Source organism: Mustelus asterias, unplaced genomic scaffold (genome assembly GCF_964213995.1).
Source record: "Mustelus asterias unplaced genomic scaffold, sMusAst1.hap1.1 HAP1_SCAFFOLD_210, whole genome shotgun sequence".
Taxonomy (NCBI): Eukaryota; Metazoa; Chordata; class Chondrichthyes; order Carcharhiniformes; family Triakidae; genus Mustelus; species Mustelus asterias.
Genome location: NW_027590197.1, coordinates 229,903 through 252,200, shown reverse-complemented (window position 1 = coordinate 252,200; position 22,298 = coordinate 229,903). Strand labels below are relative to the sequence as shown.

Genomic DNA, 22,298 nt, shown 5'->3' with positions numbered 1-22,298 from the left:
ACAGGGGAGCGTGAGAACCCTTCAAAAGGAAATAACATATGTTAAAGGTGTTAAAAGATTAAACACTGTTAACACAAAGCTAATTTATTGAAATTATTTGTGAATTCGCTGGTGTCTCAGAAGGTTGGATGACTGAGCGAATCTCTTCCCACACTTGGGGCAGGTGAACGGCCTTTCCCTGGTGTGAACTCGCTGGTGTGTCAGCAGGGAGGATGACTGAGTGAATCCCTTCCCACACTGGGAGCAGGTGAATGGTTTCTCCCCAGTGTGAACTCGCTGATGTACAGTGAGGTCAGATGATGTCTTGAACCCAGCGTCACAGTGAGAGCACCTGAATGGTTTCTCGTCAGTGTGAACACGTTGATGGCGCATCAGTTCCCCAGAACTTTTAAAGCATTTCTCACAGTCTGGGCATTTAAAAGGTCTCTCCTCAGTGTGAACTCGTTGATGGTGGAGCAGTTGCCGGGAACTTTTGTAGCACTTCCTGCAGTCTGGACATTGAAATGGTCTCTTCTCATTGTGAACACTCTGGTGATTCAGCAGAGTGGATAATTGAGTGAATCCCTTCCCACACTCAGAACAGGTGAAAGGTCTCTCCCCAGTGTGAATTCGCTGGTGTGTCTGCAGGTTAGATGACCGACTGAACCCATTCCCACACACAGAGCAGGTGAATGGCCTCTCCCCGGTGTGAGTACGCTGGTGCTCAGTGAGTTGAGATGATTGTTTGAACCCAGTCCCACAATGAGAGCATCTGAATGGCCTCTCGTCACTGTGAGCACGTTGATGGAGTATCAGGTCCCGGGAACTTTTATAGCACTTCCCACAGTCTGGACATTTAAATGGTCTCTCGTCAGTGTGAACTCGCTGGTGCACCATCAAGTCAGAGGACCGAGCGAATCCTTTCCCACACTCTGAGCAAGTGAATGGTCTCTTCCCAGTGTGAACTCGCTGGTGTCTCAGCAGGTTGCCTGACTGAGCGAATCCCTTCCCACAGTTGGAACAATTGAAAGGTCTCTCTCCAGTGTGAACTCGCTGGTGTTGCAGCAGGCTGGATGAGCGAGAGAATCCCTTCCCACACTTGGAGCAAGTGAATGACCTCTCCCTGGTGTGTCTGGGCTGATGAGTTTCCAGTTCCGATGGGGAACTGAATCCCTCCCCACATTCCCACCGTTTCTCCCCACTGTGAACAGTGCTTTTTCCTTCCATGTTCAAAATTCACAAATATTCAGCTGACAATAAATTGGGTGACTCCATCTGATCCTGATGGGATGTTTGGTTTGAGTTTTCTGATTGGAAATCCTCCACTTCAGATAATCTGAAATTGATTTTAAACAGAAAAAAGGGGATGAGAAAGAACTCACAAAAGGCAGGTTGTGAAATTGAGCTGAATGAATCTGGTCATTTATGGGGTTGGCACAAGGAAAAAGTGACCATGAAACCTGTTTGGTCCTTTGTCAGAAGTGAAATGCTCACTACTGTCCTTCAGGGAAGAAAGCCTGCCTCTGGTCTGAGTCTACAAGAACACAAGTTCTCTGAGTCTACAAGTTCTCTGCAAGAACACAAGAAATAGGAGCAGGAGGAGGCCATTCAGCCTGTCGAAGCTGATCTGCCTTTCAACCACATGTCATCATCATATTGAATGATGTAGCACCCTGGGCCAGAGAAATCTACGTTACAAGAGAGACAGAGAGAGAGACAGAGAGAAAGTAGCAAGAGACAGGGGCAAATGGGAGGCATTCTATAGACCTAGAACTGAACCACAATCTCCTAAGCCCTCAACCTCCACCACCTGGATGGACCAGGGCAGCAAGAGTATGTGGACACCATCACCTGCAAGTTCCCCTCCAAGCTACATAGCATCCGAACTTGTCTGACATCCAAGGCTGGATGAGCAGAAATGTCCCCCATTTAAATATTAAAGTTAAAGCTCAAGTTTATTTATTCGTCACAAGTAAGGCTTTCATTTACATTACAATGAAGTTACTGTGAAATTCCCCTCGTCGCCACACTCCGGCGCCTGTTTGGGTAGTCAACCAACACGTCTTTCAGACTGTGGGAGGAAACCTGAGCACCCGGAGGAAACCCACGCAGGCACGGGGAGAACATGCAAGCTCCACGCAGACAGACAGTGACCCAAGCCGGGAATCAAACCCAGGTCCCTGGCGCTGTGAGGCAGCAGTGCTAACCACTGTGCTACCCATGGCACATATATTGACGAATGCTGATCTACAAACAAATGCTCACTGATCTACAATGCTTAATTTTAAGATGCACCAAGATTGTAAATTTCTTATCCTTGTTTTCCTCCATGGTAGCAATCATCCCAATCTCTGTAATCTCCTCCAGGCACATATCCTCTGAGATCTCAGCACTCATCTAATTTTGACCACTTGAGCAGTCCCGATTTTAATCGTTCCATCATTACTGATTTTGCCTATTTCAGAAGCTCTGGAATTTCCTCCTTAAACCTCTCTGATTCGCCACCCTATTTTTCTCAGTTAAGATTCTCCTTAAAACCTAATATCTCGTCATGTGGCTCAATGTCAATTGTTATTTCATAACATTTCTCTGAAATGTGTTTAAAAGTTTAATTCTATTCATGCACAATATAAATACAAATAATGGTGACTGCCCTGGATATATATCATTGTTCTGCCTCATCAGTAAGAAACTGGGAGTGACAGAGTGAAACAGGTTGATGGAGATTCTCACTTGGAGATAATCAAAATTGTTGCCCCCAACAAAGGTGGCGGCGATACACACATTCTGCTGCTACTGCCCCGAACAAAGATGGAGCCGCGCATGCGCTCTGCTGCTAATGCCTGGATAAAGATAGCGGCCGCGAAACCCAGCTCTGTGAGAAAGCTGCGGCCCCTGCTGCAGGGAGGAGGCAACGGTTCACGGGAAACGGTGGGATATTTTTTCCGCATTTGCGGTTTGTGTAACGTGTTTACGTTACGTATCCAGTCACTCACCTGATCCGTGGTTCCCTTCGTCTCGCCATTCTCTCGGTTACGGATGGCAGATCCAAAGAACAAAAGCTTGTCTTCGTCGCCATTAACTAGACTGCGCATGCTTCACTCACAGCCAAGCCCCGCCCCCTCATTCACTCTGATTGGTTGGAGGACCAGCCGCTCCGATCGGTCCTCCAACCCCGCCCTCTCTCCCTATCGGTCCCAAGCTGCTGTCAATCACTCCCCGGGCATTGTGAGGTAGTCATGATGTGGAGATGCCGGCGTTGGACTGGGGTAAACACGGTAAGAAGTTTAACAACACCAGGTTAAAGTCCAACAGGTTTATTTGGTAGCAAAATCTCCAGGTGTGGCTTTTGCTACCAAATAAACCTGTTGGACTTTAACCTGGTGTTGTTAAACTTCTTATTGTGAGGTACCCGGGAGAGGTCAATGTCGGGGGGCGTGCGCGTGTTTAGTGCAATCTGGATTCTCAGCATTGGGGGGGCGGGAGAACCTGACTGAAGTTTACCAATTCTGAGGGACATGTTTTGCAGGAAACCTTTCCTCTTGTGAGAGGGATCAATAACCAGGCGGTTTGACTCCTCTAAGAAAATCTCCAGGCAGTCAGTTCTGGACACAAGGTCTGTTACTCTGGAATCATAAAATCCCTACAGTGCAGAAGGAGGCCATTTGGCCCATCGAGTCTGCACCCAGGCCCCATCCCCACAACCCCATGCATTCACCTTGCTAGCCCCCACCCCCTCCCCCAACACCAAAGGGCAATTTAGCATGGCCAATCCACCTAACCTGCACATCTCTGTGGACATCAGTCGATACCAAATTTGTCAAAAGCTTACAGAAATAATTATCCATAACTTTATTTCGATTTCAGCCCAGGGAGTGTGGGATGGGCATTTACTGATTATGGGGGAACAACAGACAGAAACATGTTCCAGAGAAGCTAGAATTGTCTGTTCTGCATCTTAATAGTTGGCCAATTGGATAGCCCACATCATATCTGATCGAAGACAGAGGGTGGTGGTGGATGGAAGATTTTCGGACTGGAGGCAGGTTGCTAGCGGAGTGCCACAGGGATCAGTGCTTGGTCCTCTGCTCTTTGTGATTTTTATTAATGACTTAGAGGAGGGGGCTGAAGGGTGGATCAGTAAATTTGCTGATGACACCAAGATTGGTGGAGTAATGGATGAGGTGGGGGGCTGTTGTAGGCTGCAAAGAGACATAGATAGGATGCAAAGCTGGGCTGAAAAATGGCAAATGGAGTTTAACCCTGATAAATGTGAGGTGATTCATTTTGGTAGGACTAATTTAAATGTGGATTACAGGGTCAAAGGTAGGGTTCTGAAGACTGTGGAGGAATAGAGAGATCTTGGGGTCCATATCCACAGATCTCTAAAGGTTGCCACTCAAGTGGATCGAGCTGTGAAGAAGGCCTATAGTGTGTTAGCTTTTATTAACAGGGGGTTGGAGTTTAAGAGCCGTGGGGTTATGCTGCAACTGTACAGGACCTTGGTGAGACCACATTTGGAATATTGTGTGCAGTTCTGGTCACCTCACTATAAGAAGGATGTGGAAGCACTGGAAAGAATGCAGAGGAGATTTACCAGGATGCTGCCTGGTTTGGAGGGTAGATCTTATGAGCAAAGGTTGAGGGAGCTAGGGCTGTCCTCTCTGGAGCGGAGGAAGCTGAGGGGAGACTTAATAGAGGTTTATAAAATGATGAAGGGGATAGATAGAGTGAACGTTCAAAGACTATTTCCTCGGGTGGATGGAGTTATTACAAGGGGGCATAACTATAGGGTTCATGGTGGGAGATATAGGAAGGATATCAGAGGTAGGTTCTTTACGCAGAGAGTGGTAGGGGTGTGGAATGGACTGCTTGCAGTGATAGTGGAGTCAGACACTTTAGGAACATTTAAGCGGTTATTGGATAGGCACATGGAGCACACCAGGATGATAGGGAGTGGGATAGCTTGATCTTGGTTTCAGATAAAGCTCGGCACAACATCGTGGGCCGAAGGGCCTGTTCTGTGCTGTACTGTTCTATGTTCTTCATACTGGACTGACACTGGTTACATTTTAAAATTCCTTTTACAGGATATTAAAAGGAGAACATTTGCAGACAGGAAATTCAAATCAAACATCACATCAAGATCTGATACCCTCATATTATTCATCAGGATCTGAATATCATCAGCCTTAGGATGGAGAAAAACTTCATTTTCCAGATTCAATCTGTGGAAAAACTTTCCAAACATCAGTGTGATTAGAAAAAGCACCGAGATATACACCTGGGTGTTGCAGTGAAGTGAGTTTTGATTAGTTTCACAACCTGAAAAAAAAACATTGTGCCAGTGACAGCGGGGGACTCAATAGTAAACTATTCTGTATGTGAACAGCGCTGACTGTCCAACCTGGAGAGACAGAAGAGCTCTGGCTGTGTGGAGAAACCTTGGAAATGTGAGGATTGTGGTAAAGGATTCAATTATCCATCCCATCTGGAAATCCACTGATGCAGCCACATTGGAGAAATCGTGGAAATGTGAGGACTGTGGTAAAGGATTCTATTCCCCATCCCTGCTGAGAAATCACCAACGCATTCACACTGGGGAGAAGCTGTTCACCTGCTCTGTATGTGGGAAGGGATTCACTCAATTAGCCGGCCTCACATTACACCAGCAAGTTCACTCAGGAGAGACCATTCATCTGCTCCGAGTGTGGGAAAGGATTCACCAATTCATCCCACCTGCTGACACACCAACTTATTCACACTGAGGAGAAGCCATTTATCTGCATTCACTGTGGAAAGAGGTTCAGGTCCTCAGCCAACATCACTGCGCACCAGCAAATTCACACCAGGGAGAAGGTGTACACCTGCTCCGTGTGTGGGGTGGAATTTGCCCAGTTATCCAGCCTCCAATACCACCAGGAAGTTCACACTCAGGAGAGGCCATTCAACTGCAGTTCCTGTGGGAAGAATTTCAGATCTTCATCCAACCTCATTGAACACCAGCGAGGTCACACTGGGGAGAGGTCAGTTATCTGCTCTATATGTGGGAAGGGATTTACAAAGTCTCCAACTTGATGATACACCAGTGAATTCATACCGGGGATAGGCCATTTATCTGCTGTGTGTGTGGGGGAAGGGATTCACTGAGGCAGCTAAAGAGTGGAGACATCAGCGAGTTCACAAGTGACTGAAGGGATTGGATTCTGCTGTTGTTATTGCTGCTGTTTATCACATTCAGGATTGATAATCTGACAATATCTGGTTTGATTTTGCTGATGTTAACAAACTCTATGGCTGGAGTTTAATATTCTGGAGATGTTACTGATTTTCGGGGCTGCAATGTCCCTTTTTAAACACACATTTTGTGATCTTTCTCCTAAATTCAAGAATTCAGGAACTGGTTTACAATAAAATTATAAACTTTTACTTCAATCCTAAATTGATACAAAATCCAGAAGTCAATGTTTAAAAGGGTCCATTAATTAACATCTCCAATTAGAAAGTGCTGATTAATCCTTGCTGACAATTACTGATTAACACGTTCTTCACAGTGACACTCCCATTCTGAAATGAAATTATCAAGGAACAGTGAACAAAATAGTGAAATATTTTACAGACACATCAATTAAAACTTTAACAATCAACATTGATATTGATGCAACTGGAAAGTCGCTGAGTTCAATAATTTCTGACACAGCAGCAGCAACATTTGGTAAGGTGGAACACACAACAAACCAAAAGAGAAAATGCTGGAAAATGTCAGCAAGCCTGGCAGCATCTGTAAGGAGAGAAAAGAGCTGACATTTCGAGTCCAGATGACCCCACACACAACAAAGACTGGTTTGAGATCCATTCAGCAGAGATGACGTGTCATTGAAGCAAAAAGCGAAGCCTACTTGATGGTACAACATAAACCCAACAGCTGGAACACTGTGTCACTTGAAAATAGCCAGGAAAAATGTGTAAAAACAGCGCGATACTGTGCCAATAATCACTGGACCAGCTGATATCAAGAAATTCAAAAACTGACAATGCTGAAAAATCTCGGCAGGTCTGATAGCTTCTGTGGAGAGAGAATAGAGCCAACGTTTCCAGTCTGGATGACCCAGCTAGAAGAGAAGTGAACAATTGGTACTGAATCTAAAATGCTGCCAGCTGCTGTGCTGAGAAAAGTGAAATGTTCTAATTACTGAGTGAAAAATGTACTTGTACCATATTTTACATTTAGTCTTGCTGGAAGCTCAAGGGTTTGTATTGCTGATTCTGATCATTCGAGTAGCGACGATATGTAATCAAGAAATTAAAACAAGCTCGTAGTTTAGGAATTACTGAGTTAATCAGAAATCATTTGTAAGAAGTGAATAAGGATGGGGAAATCAGGAAACAATTGCCACTTAATAAGTGTTAAATGTGTTGAATTTCTCAGACAGTGTAGACCGTTTATCCCAGCCAAAAACGTGTCTCTAGCACAGATCTGAAACAAGACAAACTTGATAGGATGGGGTGATCATGGCCAAGACAAGCTTGATAGGGTGGGGTGATCATGGCCAATATGTAAACTCACTACATAAAGGTTAAACAGGATGTCGCAGCAAGCAATGAACCACAAAGTGACTGAAGAGACTTCCAATGGGCTGACGAATGGCAGATGGAGTTTAATTTAGATAAATGTGAAGTGATGCATTTTGATAGATCAAAACAGGGCAGGACTTACTCAGTTAATGGTTGGGCATTGGGGAGAGTTATAGAACAAAGAGATCTAGGGGTACAGGTTCATAGCTCCTTGAAAGTGGAGTCACAGGTGGACAGAGTGGTGAAGAAGGCATTCGGCATGCTTGGTTTCATTGGTCAGAACATTGAATCCAGGAGTTGAGACATCTTATTGAAGTTGTATAAGACATTGGTAAGGCCACACTTGGAATACTGTGTACAGTTCTGGTCACCCTATTATAGAAAGGATATTATTAAACTAGGAAGAGTGCAGAAAAGATTTAGTAGGATGCTACTGAGATTTGATGGTTTGAGATATAAGGAGAGGCTGGATAAACTGTGACTTTTTTCTCTGGAGCGAAGGAGGCTGAGGGGTGATCTTATAGAGGTCTATAAAATAATGAGGGGCACAGATCAGCTCGATAGTCGATATTTTTTCCCAAAGGTAGGGGAGTCTAAAACTAGAGGGCATAGGTTTAAAGTGAGAGAGGAGAGATACAAGAGGGTCCAGAGGGGCAATTTTTTCACAGAGGATGGTAAGCATCTGGAACAAGCTGCCAGATTAGTAGTAGAGGCGGGTACAATTTTGTGTTTTAAAAAGTGGTTACATGGGTAAGATGGATATAGAGGGATGTGGGCCAAATGCGGGCAATTGGGACTGGCTTTGTGGTTAAAAAAAGGGGCGACATGAACAAGTTGGGCCAAAGGGCCTGTTTCCATGCTGTAAACCTCTCTGACTCGAATGGAAATAGCAGGGAATTCACTGAACATCTGTCCCTTGCAAATGATAATTAAATAAATGATTGACATAAACACCAACACGAGCCACCACACCACCACCCCGCGCCCCCCCCTCCCCCGCCGCCACAGAAATAAGCTACATAAATGGAATTTTGTGTGGGGAAATCACTTCAAACAACAAAGAGCTTTTCAAAGTGGCTAAAGGTGACTGAGACAGGAGATCGGCATCCTTCTGATCCGGGATCAGTAAACCATTCCGAGGAGAATATCACCTCCAGACACGGAGATCAGTATCCCCCTGATCCGGGATCAGTAAACCCTTCCGAGGAGAATATCACCTCCAGCGATTAGCGGAGATCAGTATTTCCTTCATCCGGGATCTTACCTATTACAGGTTTTATGTCTTTTATGTATCATATCTAAACTGTTGCTTCTTAATAACTGAGTGAAAAATCACCGATGACTTCTTTCCATTTTTCAAATGCTCAGGCCAGCATTTATTGCCCCTTCCTCATTACTCTGTGAAGGTGGTGGTGAGCTGCCTTCTTCAATCACTGCAATCCCTGTGGTACAGGTACACGGTGCTGTTAGGGAGGGAGCTTTTAAACCTCTTCTCACAGTCCAAGCATTTAAACAGTCTCTTCTCATTGTGAACAAGTTGATATTTACTGAGATACAATGACTGAGTGAATCCCTTCCCACACATGGAGCAGGTAAACTGCCTCTGCTCAGTGTTGTGCTTGTGTTGCAGCAGATCCATTGCACTTTTAAATCTCGTCACAATCAGAACATCAAAACCATTTATTTTTCGGTCTGAACAAGTTGATGTGAAATAAAGCTGCTGAACTGATTGAATCCCCTGTCACACACGGAGCAGGTGAACATGCTCCCTCAGTGGGAGTGCACCGGTGTTTTAGCAGGCTGGATGACAGTGAATCCCTTCCCACACTCAAATCAGAGGAATGGCCTCCCACCAGTGTGAACCCTCAGGTGATCAGTGATTTGGGATGAAGTAGTAAATCAGTTCCCAGATGAAGAGCAGCTGAACAGCCCCTCTCAGTGGGAGTGGTTTGGTGTCTCTGCAGATTCCCTGCACTTTTAAAGCTCTTTCCACAGTCAGAGCATTTAAACAGTCTCTTATCAGTATGAACAAGCTGATGGTTGCTGAGCTGTGATGACTGAGTGAATCCCTTCCCACACACAGAGCAAGCAAACGGCCTCTCCCCTGTGTGAAGAGGCTGGTGTTTCATCAGTTCATTTCTGCTTTTAAACCTCTTCCCACAGTCAGAACATTTACAGGGTCTCTCATCGGAGTGAACAATTTTGTGTCTTCTGAGGTAGGATAAACATGTGAATCCCTTGCCACACAGGGAGCAGGTGAAAGGTTTCTCCCCAGTGTGAAGACTCTGGTGTTCACTGAGGTGAGATGTTGTAGTGAATCCCTTCCCACACTCAGCGCAGGTGAATGGTCTCTCTCCAGTGTGGATGCGCTGGTGTCTAAGAAGATGGGATGATTTAACAAATCCTTTCCCACAAAAGGAGCAAACAAACGGTCTCTCCCCAGTGTGAACACGCTTGTGTTCAGTGAGGGTGGAATACTGCCTGAAATGTTTCCCACACTGAGAGCAGCTGAATGGTCTCTCCCCAGTGTGAACACGCTTGTGTTCAGTGAGGTGGGAAGCACAAGTGAATCCCTTCCCACACATGGAGCAGGTGAAGGGTTTCTCCCCAGTGTGAACACGTAGGTGTTCAGTGAGGTGAGATACTTGCCTGAAGTTCTTCCCACATTGAGAGCAATTGAATGGTCTCTCGCCAGTGTGAACCCGTTGATGGTGAATTAAACCCTCAGAACTCTTAAAACTGTTCCCACAGTCAGAGCATTTAAACGGTCTGTCCTCAGTGTGAACTCGCTGGTGTGACACCAGGCTAAATGACTGAGCGAATCCTTTACCACACATACAGCAGATGAATGGTCTCTCCCCAGTGTGACTGCGTCGATGAATTTCCAGCTGAGATGGGGTTTTACAAACTTTTCCACAATCTTCACATTTCCACAGTTTCTCCATGGTGCTGGTGTCTTTGTGTCGCTCCAGGTTGGATGATCTGTTAAATCCTTGTCCACACAGAACACGTGTGTGGTTTCACCCGACAGTGAATGGTGTGATGTTTTTCAGGCTGCGTAACTGGGTAAAGCTCTTTCCACAGTCAGTTCACTGGAACAGTCTCACTCCAGTGTGTGCATGTGTCTCGATGCTTCTCCAGTCACACTGATGTTTGAAATATTTTCCCACAGGCAGAACAAACATTTTTCCTTCCACATTCAAAGGCTAATTGAGTTTAGGTGCTGATAAATCGAATGATTGTAAAATATTCGTATGAAATTTGATTTGAGTTTCCAGTCTGTAAATCTTCCCCTTCAAATATCCTGCAAAAGAAGATAACAAAACTACTGTCAGTCCAGGATAGAAATTCTGAACAGACAATTCTAGTTTCTCTGGAACATTTTTTCCGCTTGTTCCCCCAAACCTGTAAATCCCCGTCCCACACACTCTCCCTCCTCCCTGGGCTGAAATCCAAACCCATCTCATCATCTCCAACATTCTTTTCCTCCATTCCCAGTTTTCTCCCTCCCTCCCTCTGTCTGGATTCAGTTCTGATCAATGACATGTCATTGATGAAGACAAACATCTCGCCAAGGCCATCCCCACACCCCCACTTCTTGCCTTCAAACAACCGCACAACCTCAAACAGACCATTGTCCGCAGCAAACTACCCAGCCTTCAGGAGAACAGTGACCATGACACCACACAACCCTGCCACAGCAACCTCTGCAAGACACAACCTATAGAATTTGGAAAGATGACCACCAATGTATCCACTATCTCCACAGCCACCTCTTCCAACACTCTGGGATGTCGATCATCAGCTTTTTGGGGATTTATTCACTTCCAACTCCATTAATTTCTCCAGTGCTACTTTTTCACGAATACTAATCTCTTTCAGTTCCTCATGCTCACTACTCCCTCTGCGTGCTTTGCGAGCCTTCCAAACAGTATTGTGAACAAAATATCTTTAAACTTCCAAACACCCTTTCACTCTGTGATCCTTGAGAAATCCAAAGCCAGATATTCAAAACAAGGTTAAAAGATTATCAGCCACTGGAGGCAAAGTGGTGAGACCGGCCAGTCCAGCAGAAAGAAACCCTCCGACCCTCCCCATTGACCAACTGTGAGAATGAACAAAATGCAGTCCTGGATGTAATTGAGAGCAGAAACAATAACAGCAGAATCCAACCCCTGGAATCACATGTGAACTCGCTGGTGTCTCCGCAGGTCGGATAACTGAGTGAATCCTTTCCCACACTGAGAGCAGGTGAACGGTCTCTCCTTGGTGTGAACTCGCTGGTGTGTCTGAAGAGTGGATAACTGAGCAAATCCCTTCTCGCACTGAGGGCAGGTGAACGGCCTCTCCCCAGTGTGAAACCGTTGGTGTGTCTTCAGATGGGATAACTGAGTGAACCCATTCCCACACTGAAAGCAGGTGAACGGCCTCTCCCTAGTGTGAACTCGCTGGTGTGTCCGCAGGCTGGATGACTGACTGAATCCCTTCCCACACTGAGAGCAGATGAACGGTCTCTCCTCATTGTGAACTCGCTGGTGTGTCTGCAGGCTGGATGACTGAGTGAATCTCTTCCCACAATGAAAGCAGATGAATGGCCTTTCCTCATTGTGAACTCTCTGGTGTGTCTGCAGGGTGGATAATCGACTGAATCCATTCCCACACTGAGAACAGGTGAACGGTCTCTCCCCAGTGTGGCTGCGTCGATGAGTTTCCAGGTGAGAAGGGTATCTAAATCCCTTCCCACAGTCCCCACATTTCCACCGTTTCTCCATGGTGCAGGTGTCCTTGTGACTCTCCAGGTCGGACAATCAGTTGAAGCCTCGTCCACACACAGAACACGGGTACAGTCTCTCCCCACTGTGAATGTTGTGATGTTTTTTCAGGCTGTGCAACTGAAGCGTTTTCCACACTCAGTGCACTGGAACACTCTCACCCGGGTGTGTGTGTCTCGGTGCTTTTCCAGTCACACTGATATTTAAAATCTCCTGAAGCAGACAGAACAGAAAAACATTTCTCCTAGATTCAAAGGCTGATGATATTCAGGTCCCATTGAATTGAGTGACTCTGTCAGATGTTGACGTGACGTTTGGTTTGAGATTTCTGTCTGTAAACCCTCACCTTCTGATATCCTGTAAAAGGAGTTTACAAAAGTCATCACAGTCAGTACAGGATCGAAATTCAGAACAGAGAATTCTAGTTTCTATGGAACATTCTTTCCTCTCTCATTCCCCCAAAGCTGTGAATCTCCATCCCACACACTCTCCCTCCATTCTCACTCTGCTGTATCTAATATTCACCCTCCCAATTCTCCTGAAGGTGCTGATTGAGGCTGATTGACAGATCCATGCTCACTGCTTCCTGTCCTGGACACAGAGAGCTGAAAATCTCCATGCAGGCTGCCAGACAGTCTCTACAGTGTCACAGAGGTTTACAGCATGCCGCCTTTTTTCTTAAACCCTTAAGCTAGTCCCAATTGCCCGCATTTGGCCCATATCCCTCTAAACCCATCATACCCATGTAACTGTCTAAATGCTTTTTAAAAGTCAAAATTGTACCCGCCTCTACTACTATCTCTGGCAGCTTGTTCCAGACACTCACCACCCTCTGTGTGAAAAAATTGCCCCTCTCACCTTAAACCTATGCCCTCTAGTTTTAGACTCCCCTACTTCGGGAAAAGATATTGACTATCTAGCTGATCTATGCCCCTCATTATTTTATAGACCTCGGTAAGATCACCCCTCAGCCTCCTATGCTCCAGACAAAAAGTCCCAGTCTATCCAGCCTTATAACTCAAACCATCAAGTCCTGGTAGCAACGTAATAATTCTTTTCTGCACTCTTTCTAGTTTAATAATATCATTTCTATAATAGGGTGACCAGAACTGTACACAGCATTCCAAGTGTGGCCTTACCAATGTCTTGTACAACTTCAACAAGTCGTCCCAACTCCTGTATTCAATGTTCTGACCAATGAAACCAAGCATGCTGAATGCCTTCTTCACCACTCACAAAGCCATGCTGACTGTCCCTAATCAGTCATTGCATCTCTAAATGCCTGTAGATCCTGTCTCTCAAAATACCTTCCAACAACTTACCCACCACAGATGTGAGGCTCACTGGCCTGCAGTTCCCGGCTTTTCCCTGCAGCCCTTTTTAAACAAAGGCTCAACATTTGCCACCCTCCAATCTTCAGGCACCTCACCTGTGACTATCGATGATACAAATATCTCTGCTATGATTGAACTAAAAATATATTTAATGGATCGGATGGCTCCAGTTGGTTAAGATACAGGGGGTTGCGATTGATGATGATCTTGAACTTGCTGCCTGTGGGGGTAGTCAAGCCGAGGGGATCAATAATTTCTAAATGAGATTGGATGGGTGCTGCAGGGTTACAGAATGGGACCCACTCCAGACGGACAGAATTGCTCGGCAGACAGTTTATAGTTTAGTTTTGGTAATTTATTAATTAGTGTCACAAGGATGCTGACATTAACACTGCAATGAAGTCACTGTGAAAATCACAAAAAAACTGAAAAACTATGAAATTACTGAGAGAGTCGGTATGAACTCGAGTTATCCAATGGACTCCTTCTGTGCTGGAATGACTCTATGACTGGAAATATATAACGTAGCTACAGGACTATATTACAAGACTGGAAATAATAAATGCATTTATTACAGGACCAGAAGTAAATCTGTCCCATATAATAACACCAGAGACTGTCTCTGCTCAAGTTTAGCTTCTGCTCAACTTTAAAAAAGAGGCAACTTAATTTAAACCTTCAAGATTCTGAAAGGTCTTGGATGTGGAGAGGATGTTTACTCTTATGGGAGAATCCAGGGGTCACTGTTTAACAAACAGTGCAGCCCATTGAAGACAGAGATGAGAAGATTTTTTTCATTCAGAGAGTCTTGAATCTTTGGAAGTCCCTTCCTCAAAAGTAGAAGTAGAGTCTGATTTCCATAAGGAATTAGATACATTTCTTGGGGATCAAGGGATCCGGGGGGTGGGGGTGGGGGGGGAGGCGGGATTACAATATTGAATTTGATGATCAGCCGTGACCATAATGAACGGCGGAGCAGGCTCGAAGGGCCGAATAGCCTCCTCCCCACTTCTATTTTCTAGTATGTTTCTATGTAAACATGAGGAGTCTGGGGCTGAAATGTAACCAAATATTTTGCCACCGCTTCAGGCAACTTCTCTCACTGAAACATAGAATCTAGAAGTGGGAGTAGGTCATTCAGCCCTTCGAGCTTGCTCCGCCATTCATTATGGTCATGGTTGATCATCAAATTCAATATCCTAATCCACCCCCCCACCCCACTCCACTCCCGTTCCCCCATATCCCTTGATCTATATTCTGTGGCCGTGAATTCCACACATTCATCACTCTCTGGGTGAAGAAATTTCTCCTCACCTCAGTTCTAAAAGGTTTACCCCTTATCCTCAAACTATGACCCCGAGTTCTGGACTCCCCCCACCATTGGGAACATTCTTTCTGTATCTACCCGATCTAACCCTGTTAGAATTTTTAAGTTTCTATGAGATCCCACTCTTCCAAACTCCAGTGAATATAATCCTAACCGATTTAGTTTCTCCTCATATGACTGACTTGCCATCCCAGGAATCAGCCTGGTAAACCTTCGCTGCACTCCCTCTATAACAAGGACATCCTTCCTCAGATAAGGACACCAAAACTGTACACAATACTCCAGGTGTGGCCTCACCAACGCCCTATAGAACTGCAGCAAAACATCCCTATCCCTATACTCAAATCCTCTTGCTATGAAGGCCTACATATCATTTGCATTCTTTACTGCCTACTGTACCTGCACGCTTACTTTCAGCGAGTGATGCACGAGGAATCAAACATCTTGTTGAGGATACACCTCCCTCAATTTACACCTATTCAAGTAATAATCTGTCTTCCTATTATTGCTACCAAAGTGGATAATCTCACATCTATCCACATTATACTGCATCTGCCATGCAGATGCCCACACACTCCGCCTGTCCAAATCACGCTAAAGCATCTCTGCAGCCTCCTCACAGCTCACCCTCCCACCCAACTTTGTATTATCTGCAAACTTGGAGATAATACATTCCGTTCCCTCTTCCAAATCATTAATATATAATGTGAAGAGTTGGGGTCCAAGCACAGATCCCTGCCAAACCCCACTAGTCACTGACTGCCAATCAGAAAAAGACTCATTTATGCCAACTCTTCGCTTCTTATCTGCGAACCAGCTTTCTATCCATCTCAAGACATGACCTGCAATCCCATGTCCTTTAACTTTACATAGCAGTCTGTTATGTGAGACCTTGTCGAAAGCCTTCTGAAAGTCTAAATAAACTACATCCACTGGTTCTCCTCGGTCAACTCTACTCCTTACATCCTTACAAAATTCCAATAGATTCGTCAAGCATGATTTCCCTTTTGTAAATCCATGCTGTCTTTGTCTGATTATACCACTGCCTTCCAAATGCCGAGTTGTGAAATCCTTGATAATAGACACCAGCAACTTCCCCAGTACTAATGTTAGGCTCACTGGTCTATAGTTCCCTGTTTTCTCTCTCCCTCCCTTTTTGAATAGTGGGTTTACATTAGCTACCCTCCAATCTGTCGGAACTATTACCGATTCCAAAGAATTTGGGAAAATAACCACCAACGTATCTACTATTTCCAGGACCACTTCCTTAAGTACTCTGGGATGAAGTTTATCTGGACCTGGAGATTTATCCACCTTCAATCCCATCAATTTCCCCAAAAACCTCTCAACTGATGCTGATTTCCTTCAGCCCCTGACTAAAACATGTTTCTCTCAGCACTTCTGATACATTATTCACGTCTTCCTTTGTGAAGACTGAAGCAAAGTACCAATTTAATCCCTCAGCCATTTCTTTATTCCCCGTTATGAATTCTCCCATTTCTAACATTTGTCTTTGTCAATCTTCTTCTCTTTACATATCTATAGAAACTTTTACAGTCAGTTTTTGTGTTCCCTGCTCGCTTACTTTCATACTCCATTTTTCCCTTCTTAATCAATCCCTTGGCCTTCCTTTGCTGAATTTTAAGCTGCTCCCAATCCTCGGGCCTATTGCTTTTTCTTGCCGATTTGAATGCTTCTTCCTTGAATCTGATACTATCTCTAATTTCCCTTGTAAGCCATGGCTTGGCCACAATTCCCTTACCACTCTTGCGCCAAACAGGAATAAACAACTTCTGGAGTATATACATGGCCCATGGATTCCTCTCGGCTGCAAACATTAGCTGCAGCCTGGGAGTGGGTGAAGCTGTTTAAAACCTGTTGCTCAGTTTGCTCTGCATTCCGGTCACTCGGACCCGGTTGGGAGCAGAAAATGCCTAAGCCCCACCCACTCTCTGTTGCGTCACCAAGACACCAGCGCATGCGCTCCGCTCCCTGCTGAATCAAGATGGCGGCTGTTAACCTCGCCTCGTCTCGGGAAAAAGACCTGAAGCTGCAAACACGGGACCTGCGGATTACTATTAGAGGTTTGAGACCTTCACCAGATATTTAGAAACCCTCTCCGTCCATCTGCTGGTTCCAATCCTCCCTCCATGTATCCGCATCCTTACCGGTTGTTGATGAGACAGAGGAACGTCCCTCTCCATTGCCATTGTCCACGCTACGCACGCGTCAAACACTGCTTCACTGCGCATGCACAACTCTCCCGTGCTGTGGATAGGGGACATTCCCCACCGCGAGGAATGGTGGGTAAAACGCACGCCATCGAAACTCCTCATTTGTGAACAGTAGCTTTTTCTGCTGCGATGTGAAAATTAGGGATGGGGTGCAGTTAATAAAATTAGGAATCAAATGTACTGTAATCGAAGTGCTCAAGGCATCCATTATCCACCAGGAAGTAGGGGAATGGAAATTCTCGACCAAAGTATCTGAAATTGATACATAATGAGGGGGAAGTCGATCCGTATCTTTAATGAACATCAACACGCAAAAATGGAACTTGACGACTTTTAAACAGCTCGCCCTCTTGACATAGAAGTGTCATAATGGGAAATGTGTGTGATGGATAGAGCTGTTTCTGGGGCACAGGGGATTGTGCGATCCACGGCCCCATTAAACAGCAGCTATTGGTATGTGTTTTATTAGAGGAGCATCAGTGACTGCAAACATTAACTCTATTTCTGTCTCTATAGATGCTGATGAGTATTTCCAACGTTTTCTCTTTTCATTTCAGATTTCCAGCAGCTGCAGTGTTTTGATTTTGTTTAGTTGAAGGCGTTGCTCATGGAACTGAATCTAGAAACAAACGGACCATTTAAAGCTGTGTTTCAAGTAAGGAAAAAGTAGTTCTGTCAGGGATTTTCATTAAATTTTCATTTAGAAAATTTTCAAATTAATAACTGGAACATGGACATTACTGGAATTACCAGCAATTGGCTAAAACTCCTTTGACAGCAGCTTCCAAAACTACAAACCTCTTCTCCAATATGGATTAGGGCAGTTTGTGCATGGAAACCCCACTACCTGCATTTACTCTTCAGAATCACACACTATTGTGACTTGGTAGTTTACTGCTCTGCCTTCACAATCACTCGGCCAAAATCCTAAAACTTATTTCTGAGCAATATAGTACAGTGGCACAGGGTGGCACAGTGGTCAACACTGCTGTTTCACAGCACCAGGGACCCGGGTTCAATTCCAGCTTTGGGTGACTGTGTGGAGTTTGCACGTTATATCTGTGACTGCATGAGTTTCCTTTAGGTGCTCCGGTTTCCTCCCACACCCCAAAGGTGGGCAGGTTAGGTGGATTGACCAGGCTAAATTGCCCCTTAAATGCAGGAGGTTACAGGTTACCTCAGGATTACAAGTTGTTTTGAGATTGAAAGCGACATTTGGAGGTGATAGTTTTCCTGCATCCTTTGAGTTGGTGAAGGTTGTGGTTTGGCAGGTTCTGTCAAAGTTCTTGGCCAGTTGTAGATGTATAAAGTCCTTACCGTTCATTCCCTCCCTGTTTCATCTCTATCTTTCTCCTCCCATTAAGGTTGAATTCTTGTGTAGATCTGGACTGGGTGGCAGGTTTCCTGAATTGAAGGACATTAGCAAACCATTTGAGTTTTTAATCACAATCCAGCAGCTTCCGGAGTCACTTTTTCCTTGTGCCGGCTCCACAAATTACCGGATTCATTCAGCTGAATTTCACAACCTACCTTTGTGTTTATCACTGTTTTTTTCTCCTTTTTGAATTAATTTTACAGCATATTGGAAGAGGAGGATTTGTAGGTGGGAAACTCAGATCAAACATCACATCAGGATCTGACAGACACCCAAATCATCAGGGCCTGAACATCATCGACTTCTGAACATGGAATCAAAAAGCACCGTTCACAATGGGGAGAAGGTGTTTACATGTTCTGTGTGTGGACGAGGTTTCAGTCGCTCATCAAACCTGTCAAAACACAAGTGCTGTCCCACTGGGGAGAAACCGTGGAAATGTGGAGACTGTGGGAAGGGATTTGATTGCCCATCTGAGTTACATATTCATCACCGCAGTCACACTGGGGAGAGGCCATTCACTTGCTCTGTGCGTCAGAAAGAATTCACTAAATCATCCCACCTTCTAAGACACCGGCGTGTTCACACTGGGGAGAGACCATTCACCTGCTCCGTCTGTGGGAAAGACTTCACAAACTCATCCCACCTCCTGTCACACCATCGAATCCACAGTGAGGAGAGACCTTTCCAATGTTCTGACTGTGAGAAAAACTATAAAAGGAAAAATGATCTGTTGAACCATAAACGCACTCACACTGGGGAGAGACTGTTCCCCTGCTCCGTGTGTGGGAAGGGATTTACCCGTTCATTCGACCTACTGACACACCAACTTGTTCATACTGATAAGAGGCTGTTTAAATGTCCTGACTGTGAGAAGTACTTTAAAAGCCAGACGGATCTGCTGATGCACCAACTCACTCACACCAGGGAGAGACCCTTCACCTGCTTTTTCTGTGGGAAAGGCTTCACTTGGATGTCCAACCTACTTAATCACCAGCGGAGTCACACTGGGGAGAGGCCGTTCACCTGCTCAGTGTGTGGGAAGGGATTCACTCAGTTGTCCACCCTGCTGACACACCAGCGAGTTCACACCGGGGAGAGGCCATTTCCTTGCTCAGTGTGTGGAAAGAGATTCAGTCGTTCATCCACACTGCTGAGGCACCAGCGAGTTCACAAGTAACTGAAGGGATTGGATTTAGAATCTGCTGTTAATCGCATCCAGGACTGAACCATGTTCATTCTGACAGTTGGAGTTTGTTGCTGCTGATATTAATAAGCATGAAAGCTGGTGTATGCAGTGATGTTGTTTGTAAATGTTGATTAAATCAGCTTTGATTCAAACACAGTGTTTTGGATTTCTCCAATAATAAGAGGAGAATGATTGATCTCCTGTTTTTGACAGTGCCATTATTTGGGCCTTTTCTTGCTCAAGATTATTTCTGTTCTCTGATTCATCTTCTCCCGGATTAAACTCTGAACTTTCATCAATCCTATCAATCTATTGAAGACATTGGGTGCTTGGTTAAACCCACCTGTTGGTGTCATTGCCTTTTGGAAGATTTCCCAGTTTTCTGAAATTCATCGTGGTTCTGGTGTTGATGTAATGATGGGAGTTTCAGTTCCAATGCTGATGATGTGGGGTCTGTGCTGACAGAAACACAGAATCCTCACAGTGCAGAAGGACACCATTCAGCCCATTGAGTCTGTCCTGAGTCTCTGAAAGGGCATTGTACCCAGTCCTACTTCCCTGCCTTATTCCCGTAACATTGCACATTCTTTCTTTTCGGATAGCAATCGAATTTTCTTTTCAATACCTTGATAGAACCTGCCTCCACGACCTTCTCAGTGAATTTGTTCCAGACTCCAACCAACCTCTGAGTGAAACATTTTTACTCACATCACTCTTACTCCTTTGCTAAATACTTTGAATCTGTGCCCTACTTCTTGGTGCTCTCTTGAGTGGGAAGGGTTTCTGACTATTTACTCTGTCCATACTCATTGCTCAAACCTAATTGCCCTTGAACTGAATGGCTTGCTGGACCATTTAAAGACCCACATCGCTGTGGATCTGGAGTCACACATGGAACATACCGGGTAAGGGTGGCAGATTTCCTTTCCTAAAGGACAAGAGTTTTTTTATGACAATCGGCATTGGTTTCATTAAAAGTTTATTTCTGGATTTTTTTGTTATTGAATTCAAATTCCACCAGCTGCCATGGTGGGATTTGAACCCAGGTCCCCAGAACATGACTTTGGGTTTCTGGATTACTTGTTCAATATTACTTCGCCACTGGCTGCCCCTAAACTCATAAGAAATCTTACACCAGAAGCTTTGACCTGGATATCGAGCTCAGAGATTAATATTTAACACGGTTTTTGCTTCTTCTCTCAGACAGGAGAAGAAGAAAAGAAACCACAAGCTTGTTCTGTTTGAGTGTTCTACTTTTGGGTGTGACAAATTGAACTGTAATAGAAAACATAGAAAACTACAGCACAAAACAGGCCCTTCGGCCCACAAGTTGTGCCGAACATATCCCTACCTTTTAGGCCTACCTATAACACTCCATCATAACACTCCATCCTATTAAGTCCCATCTACTCATCCAGGAGTCTCTTAAAAGACCCTATTGAGTTTGCCTCCGCCACCACTGACGGCAGCCGATTCCACTCACCCACCACCCTCTGTATGAAAAACTTCCCCCTAACATTTCCCCTGTGCCTACACCCCAGCACCTTAAACCTGTGTCCTGTCGTAGCAGCCATTTCCACCCTGGGAAAAAGCCTCTGAGAGTCCACCCTATCTATGCCTCTCAACATCTTATATACCTCTATTAGGTCTCCTCTCATCCTACGTCTCTCCAAGGAGAAAAGACCGAGCTCCCTCAGCCTATCCTCATAAGGCATGCCACTCAATCCAGGCAACATCCTTGTAAATCTCCTCTGCACCCTTTCAATCTTTTCCACATCCTTCCTGTAATGAGGCGACCAGAACTGAGCACGGTACTCCAAGTGGGGTCTGACGAGGGTCTTATATAGCTGCATCATTATCCCCGGACTGCTAAACTCAATCCCTCGATTGATAAAGGCCAGCACACCATACGCCTTCTTAACCACCTCCTCCACATGCGGGGCCGATTTTAGAGTCCTATGGACCCGGACCCCAAGGTCCTTCTGATCCTTTACAGTACTAAGAGTCTTTCCCTTTATATTGTACTCCTTCATCCGATTTGACCTGCCAAAATGGACCACTACGCATTTATCTGGGTTGAAGCCCATCTGCCACTTCTCCGCCCAGTCCTGCATCCTATCTATGTCCCTCTGTAACGTCTGACATCCCTCCAGACTATCCACAACCCCACCAACCTTCGTGTCGTCGGCAAACTTACCAACCCATCCCTCCACTTCCTCATCCAAGTCATTTATGAAAATGACAAACAGCAAGGGTCCCAGAACTGATCCCTGCGGCACACCACTGGTGACCGACCTCCATTTAGAAAAAGACCCATCTATACCCACTCTCTGCCTCCTTTGGGCAAGCCAGTTCTGGATCCACAGGGCAGCAGCCCCTTGGATCCCATGCCCTCTCACTTTTTCTAGAAGCCTTGCATGGGGGACCTTATCGAACGCCTTGCTGAAATCCATATAAACCGCATCTACCGCTTTCCCTTCGTCAATGTGTTTCACTTTACACACATCTGGAGT

General features: G+C 45.1%; 3 protein-coding genes across 4 annotated transcripts in view; 2 read left to right on the top strand and 1 right to left on the bottom strand.

The window, feature by feature from the left end:
* The window catches only part of LOC144485689 (uncharacterized), a 259,005-nt gene that overhangs the window by 60,689 nt on the left and 176,018 nt on the right, over window positions 1–22,298 (top strand). The gene's annotated exons all lie outside the window — the stretch shown is intronic.
* LOC144485658 (uncharacterized) lies at window positions 94–17,239 on the bottom strand. Its single transcript, XM_078203756.1, has 4 exons — window positions 17,156–17,239; window positions 11,742–12,047; window positions 9,604–10,418; window positions 94–1,048 (listed from the first exon to the last, which is right to left on the bottom strand). Exons 1-4 carry the CDS (start codon window positions 17,237–17,239, stop codon window positions 94–96), a joined length of 2,160 nt encoding a protein of 719 aa, XP_078059882.1.
* Window positions 16,970–19,934, top strand: LOC144485681 (uncharacterized). The gene is made up of 3 exons (XM_078203792.1): window positions 16,970–17,071; window positions 17,779–17,876; window positions 18,800–19,934. The coding sequence occupies exon 3, from the start codon at window positions 18,907–18,909 to the stop codon at window positions 19,774–19,776; it is 870 nt and encodes a 289-aa protein (XP_078059918.1). The 5' UTR covers window positions 16,970–17,071; window positions 17,779–17,876; window positions 18,800–18,906; the 3' UTR covers window positions 19,777–19,934.

What these genes read in the sequence shown, in the direction of transcription:
- LOC144485658 (XM_078203756.1), bottom strand. Translation starts at nt 17,239, where the DNA reads ATGCGCAGTGAAGCAGTGTTTGACGCGTGCGTAGCGTGGACAATGGCA. An exon ending in CTCTGTCTCATCAACAACCG is followed by an intron (nt 12,048 to 17,155) that starts GTAAGGATGCGG and finishes ATCTGCTCTCAG; the next exon opens with TGTGGGAAGGGATTCAGTCA. An exon ending in GGATTCACTCAGTCATCACA is followed by an intron (nt 1,049 to 9,603) that starts GCTCAGCAACCA and finishes TCGCTCATCCAG; the next exon opens with CCTGCTGCAACACCAGCGAG.
- LOC144485681 (XM_078203792.1), top strand. Translation starts at nt 18,907, where the DNA reads ATGGAATCAAAAAGCACCGTTCACAATGGGGAGAAGGTGTTTACATGT.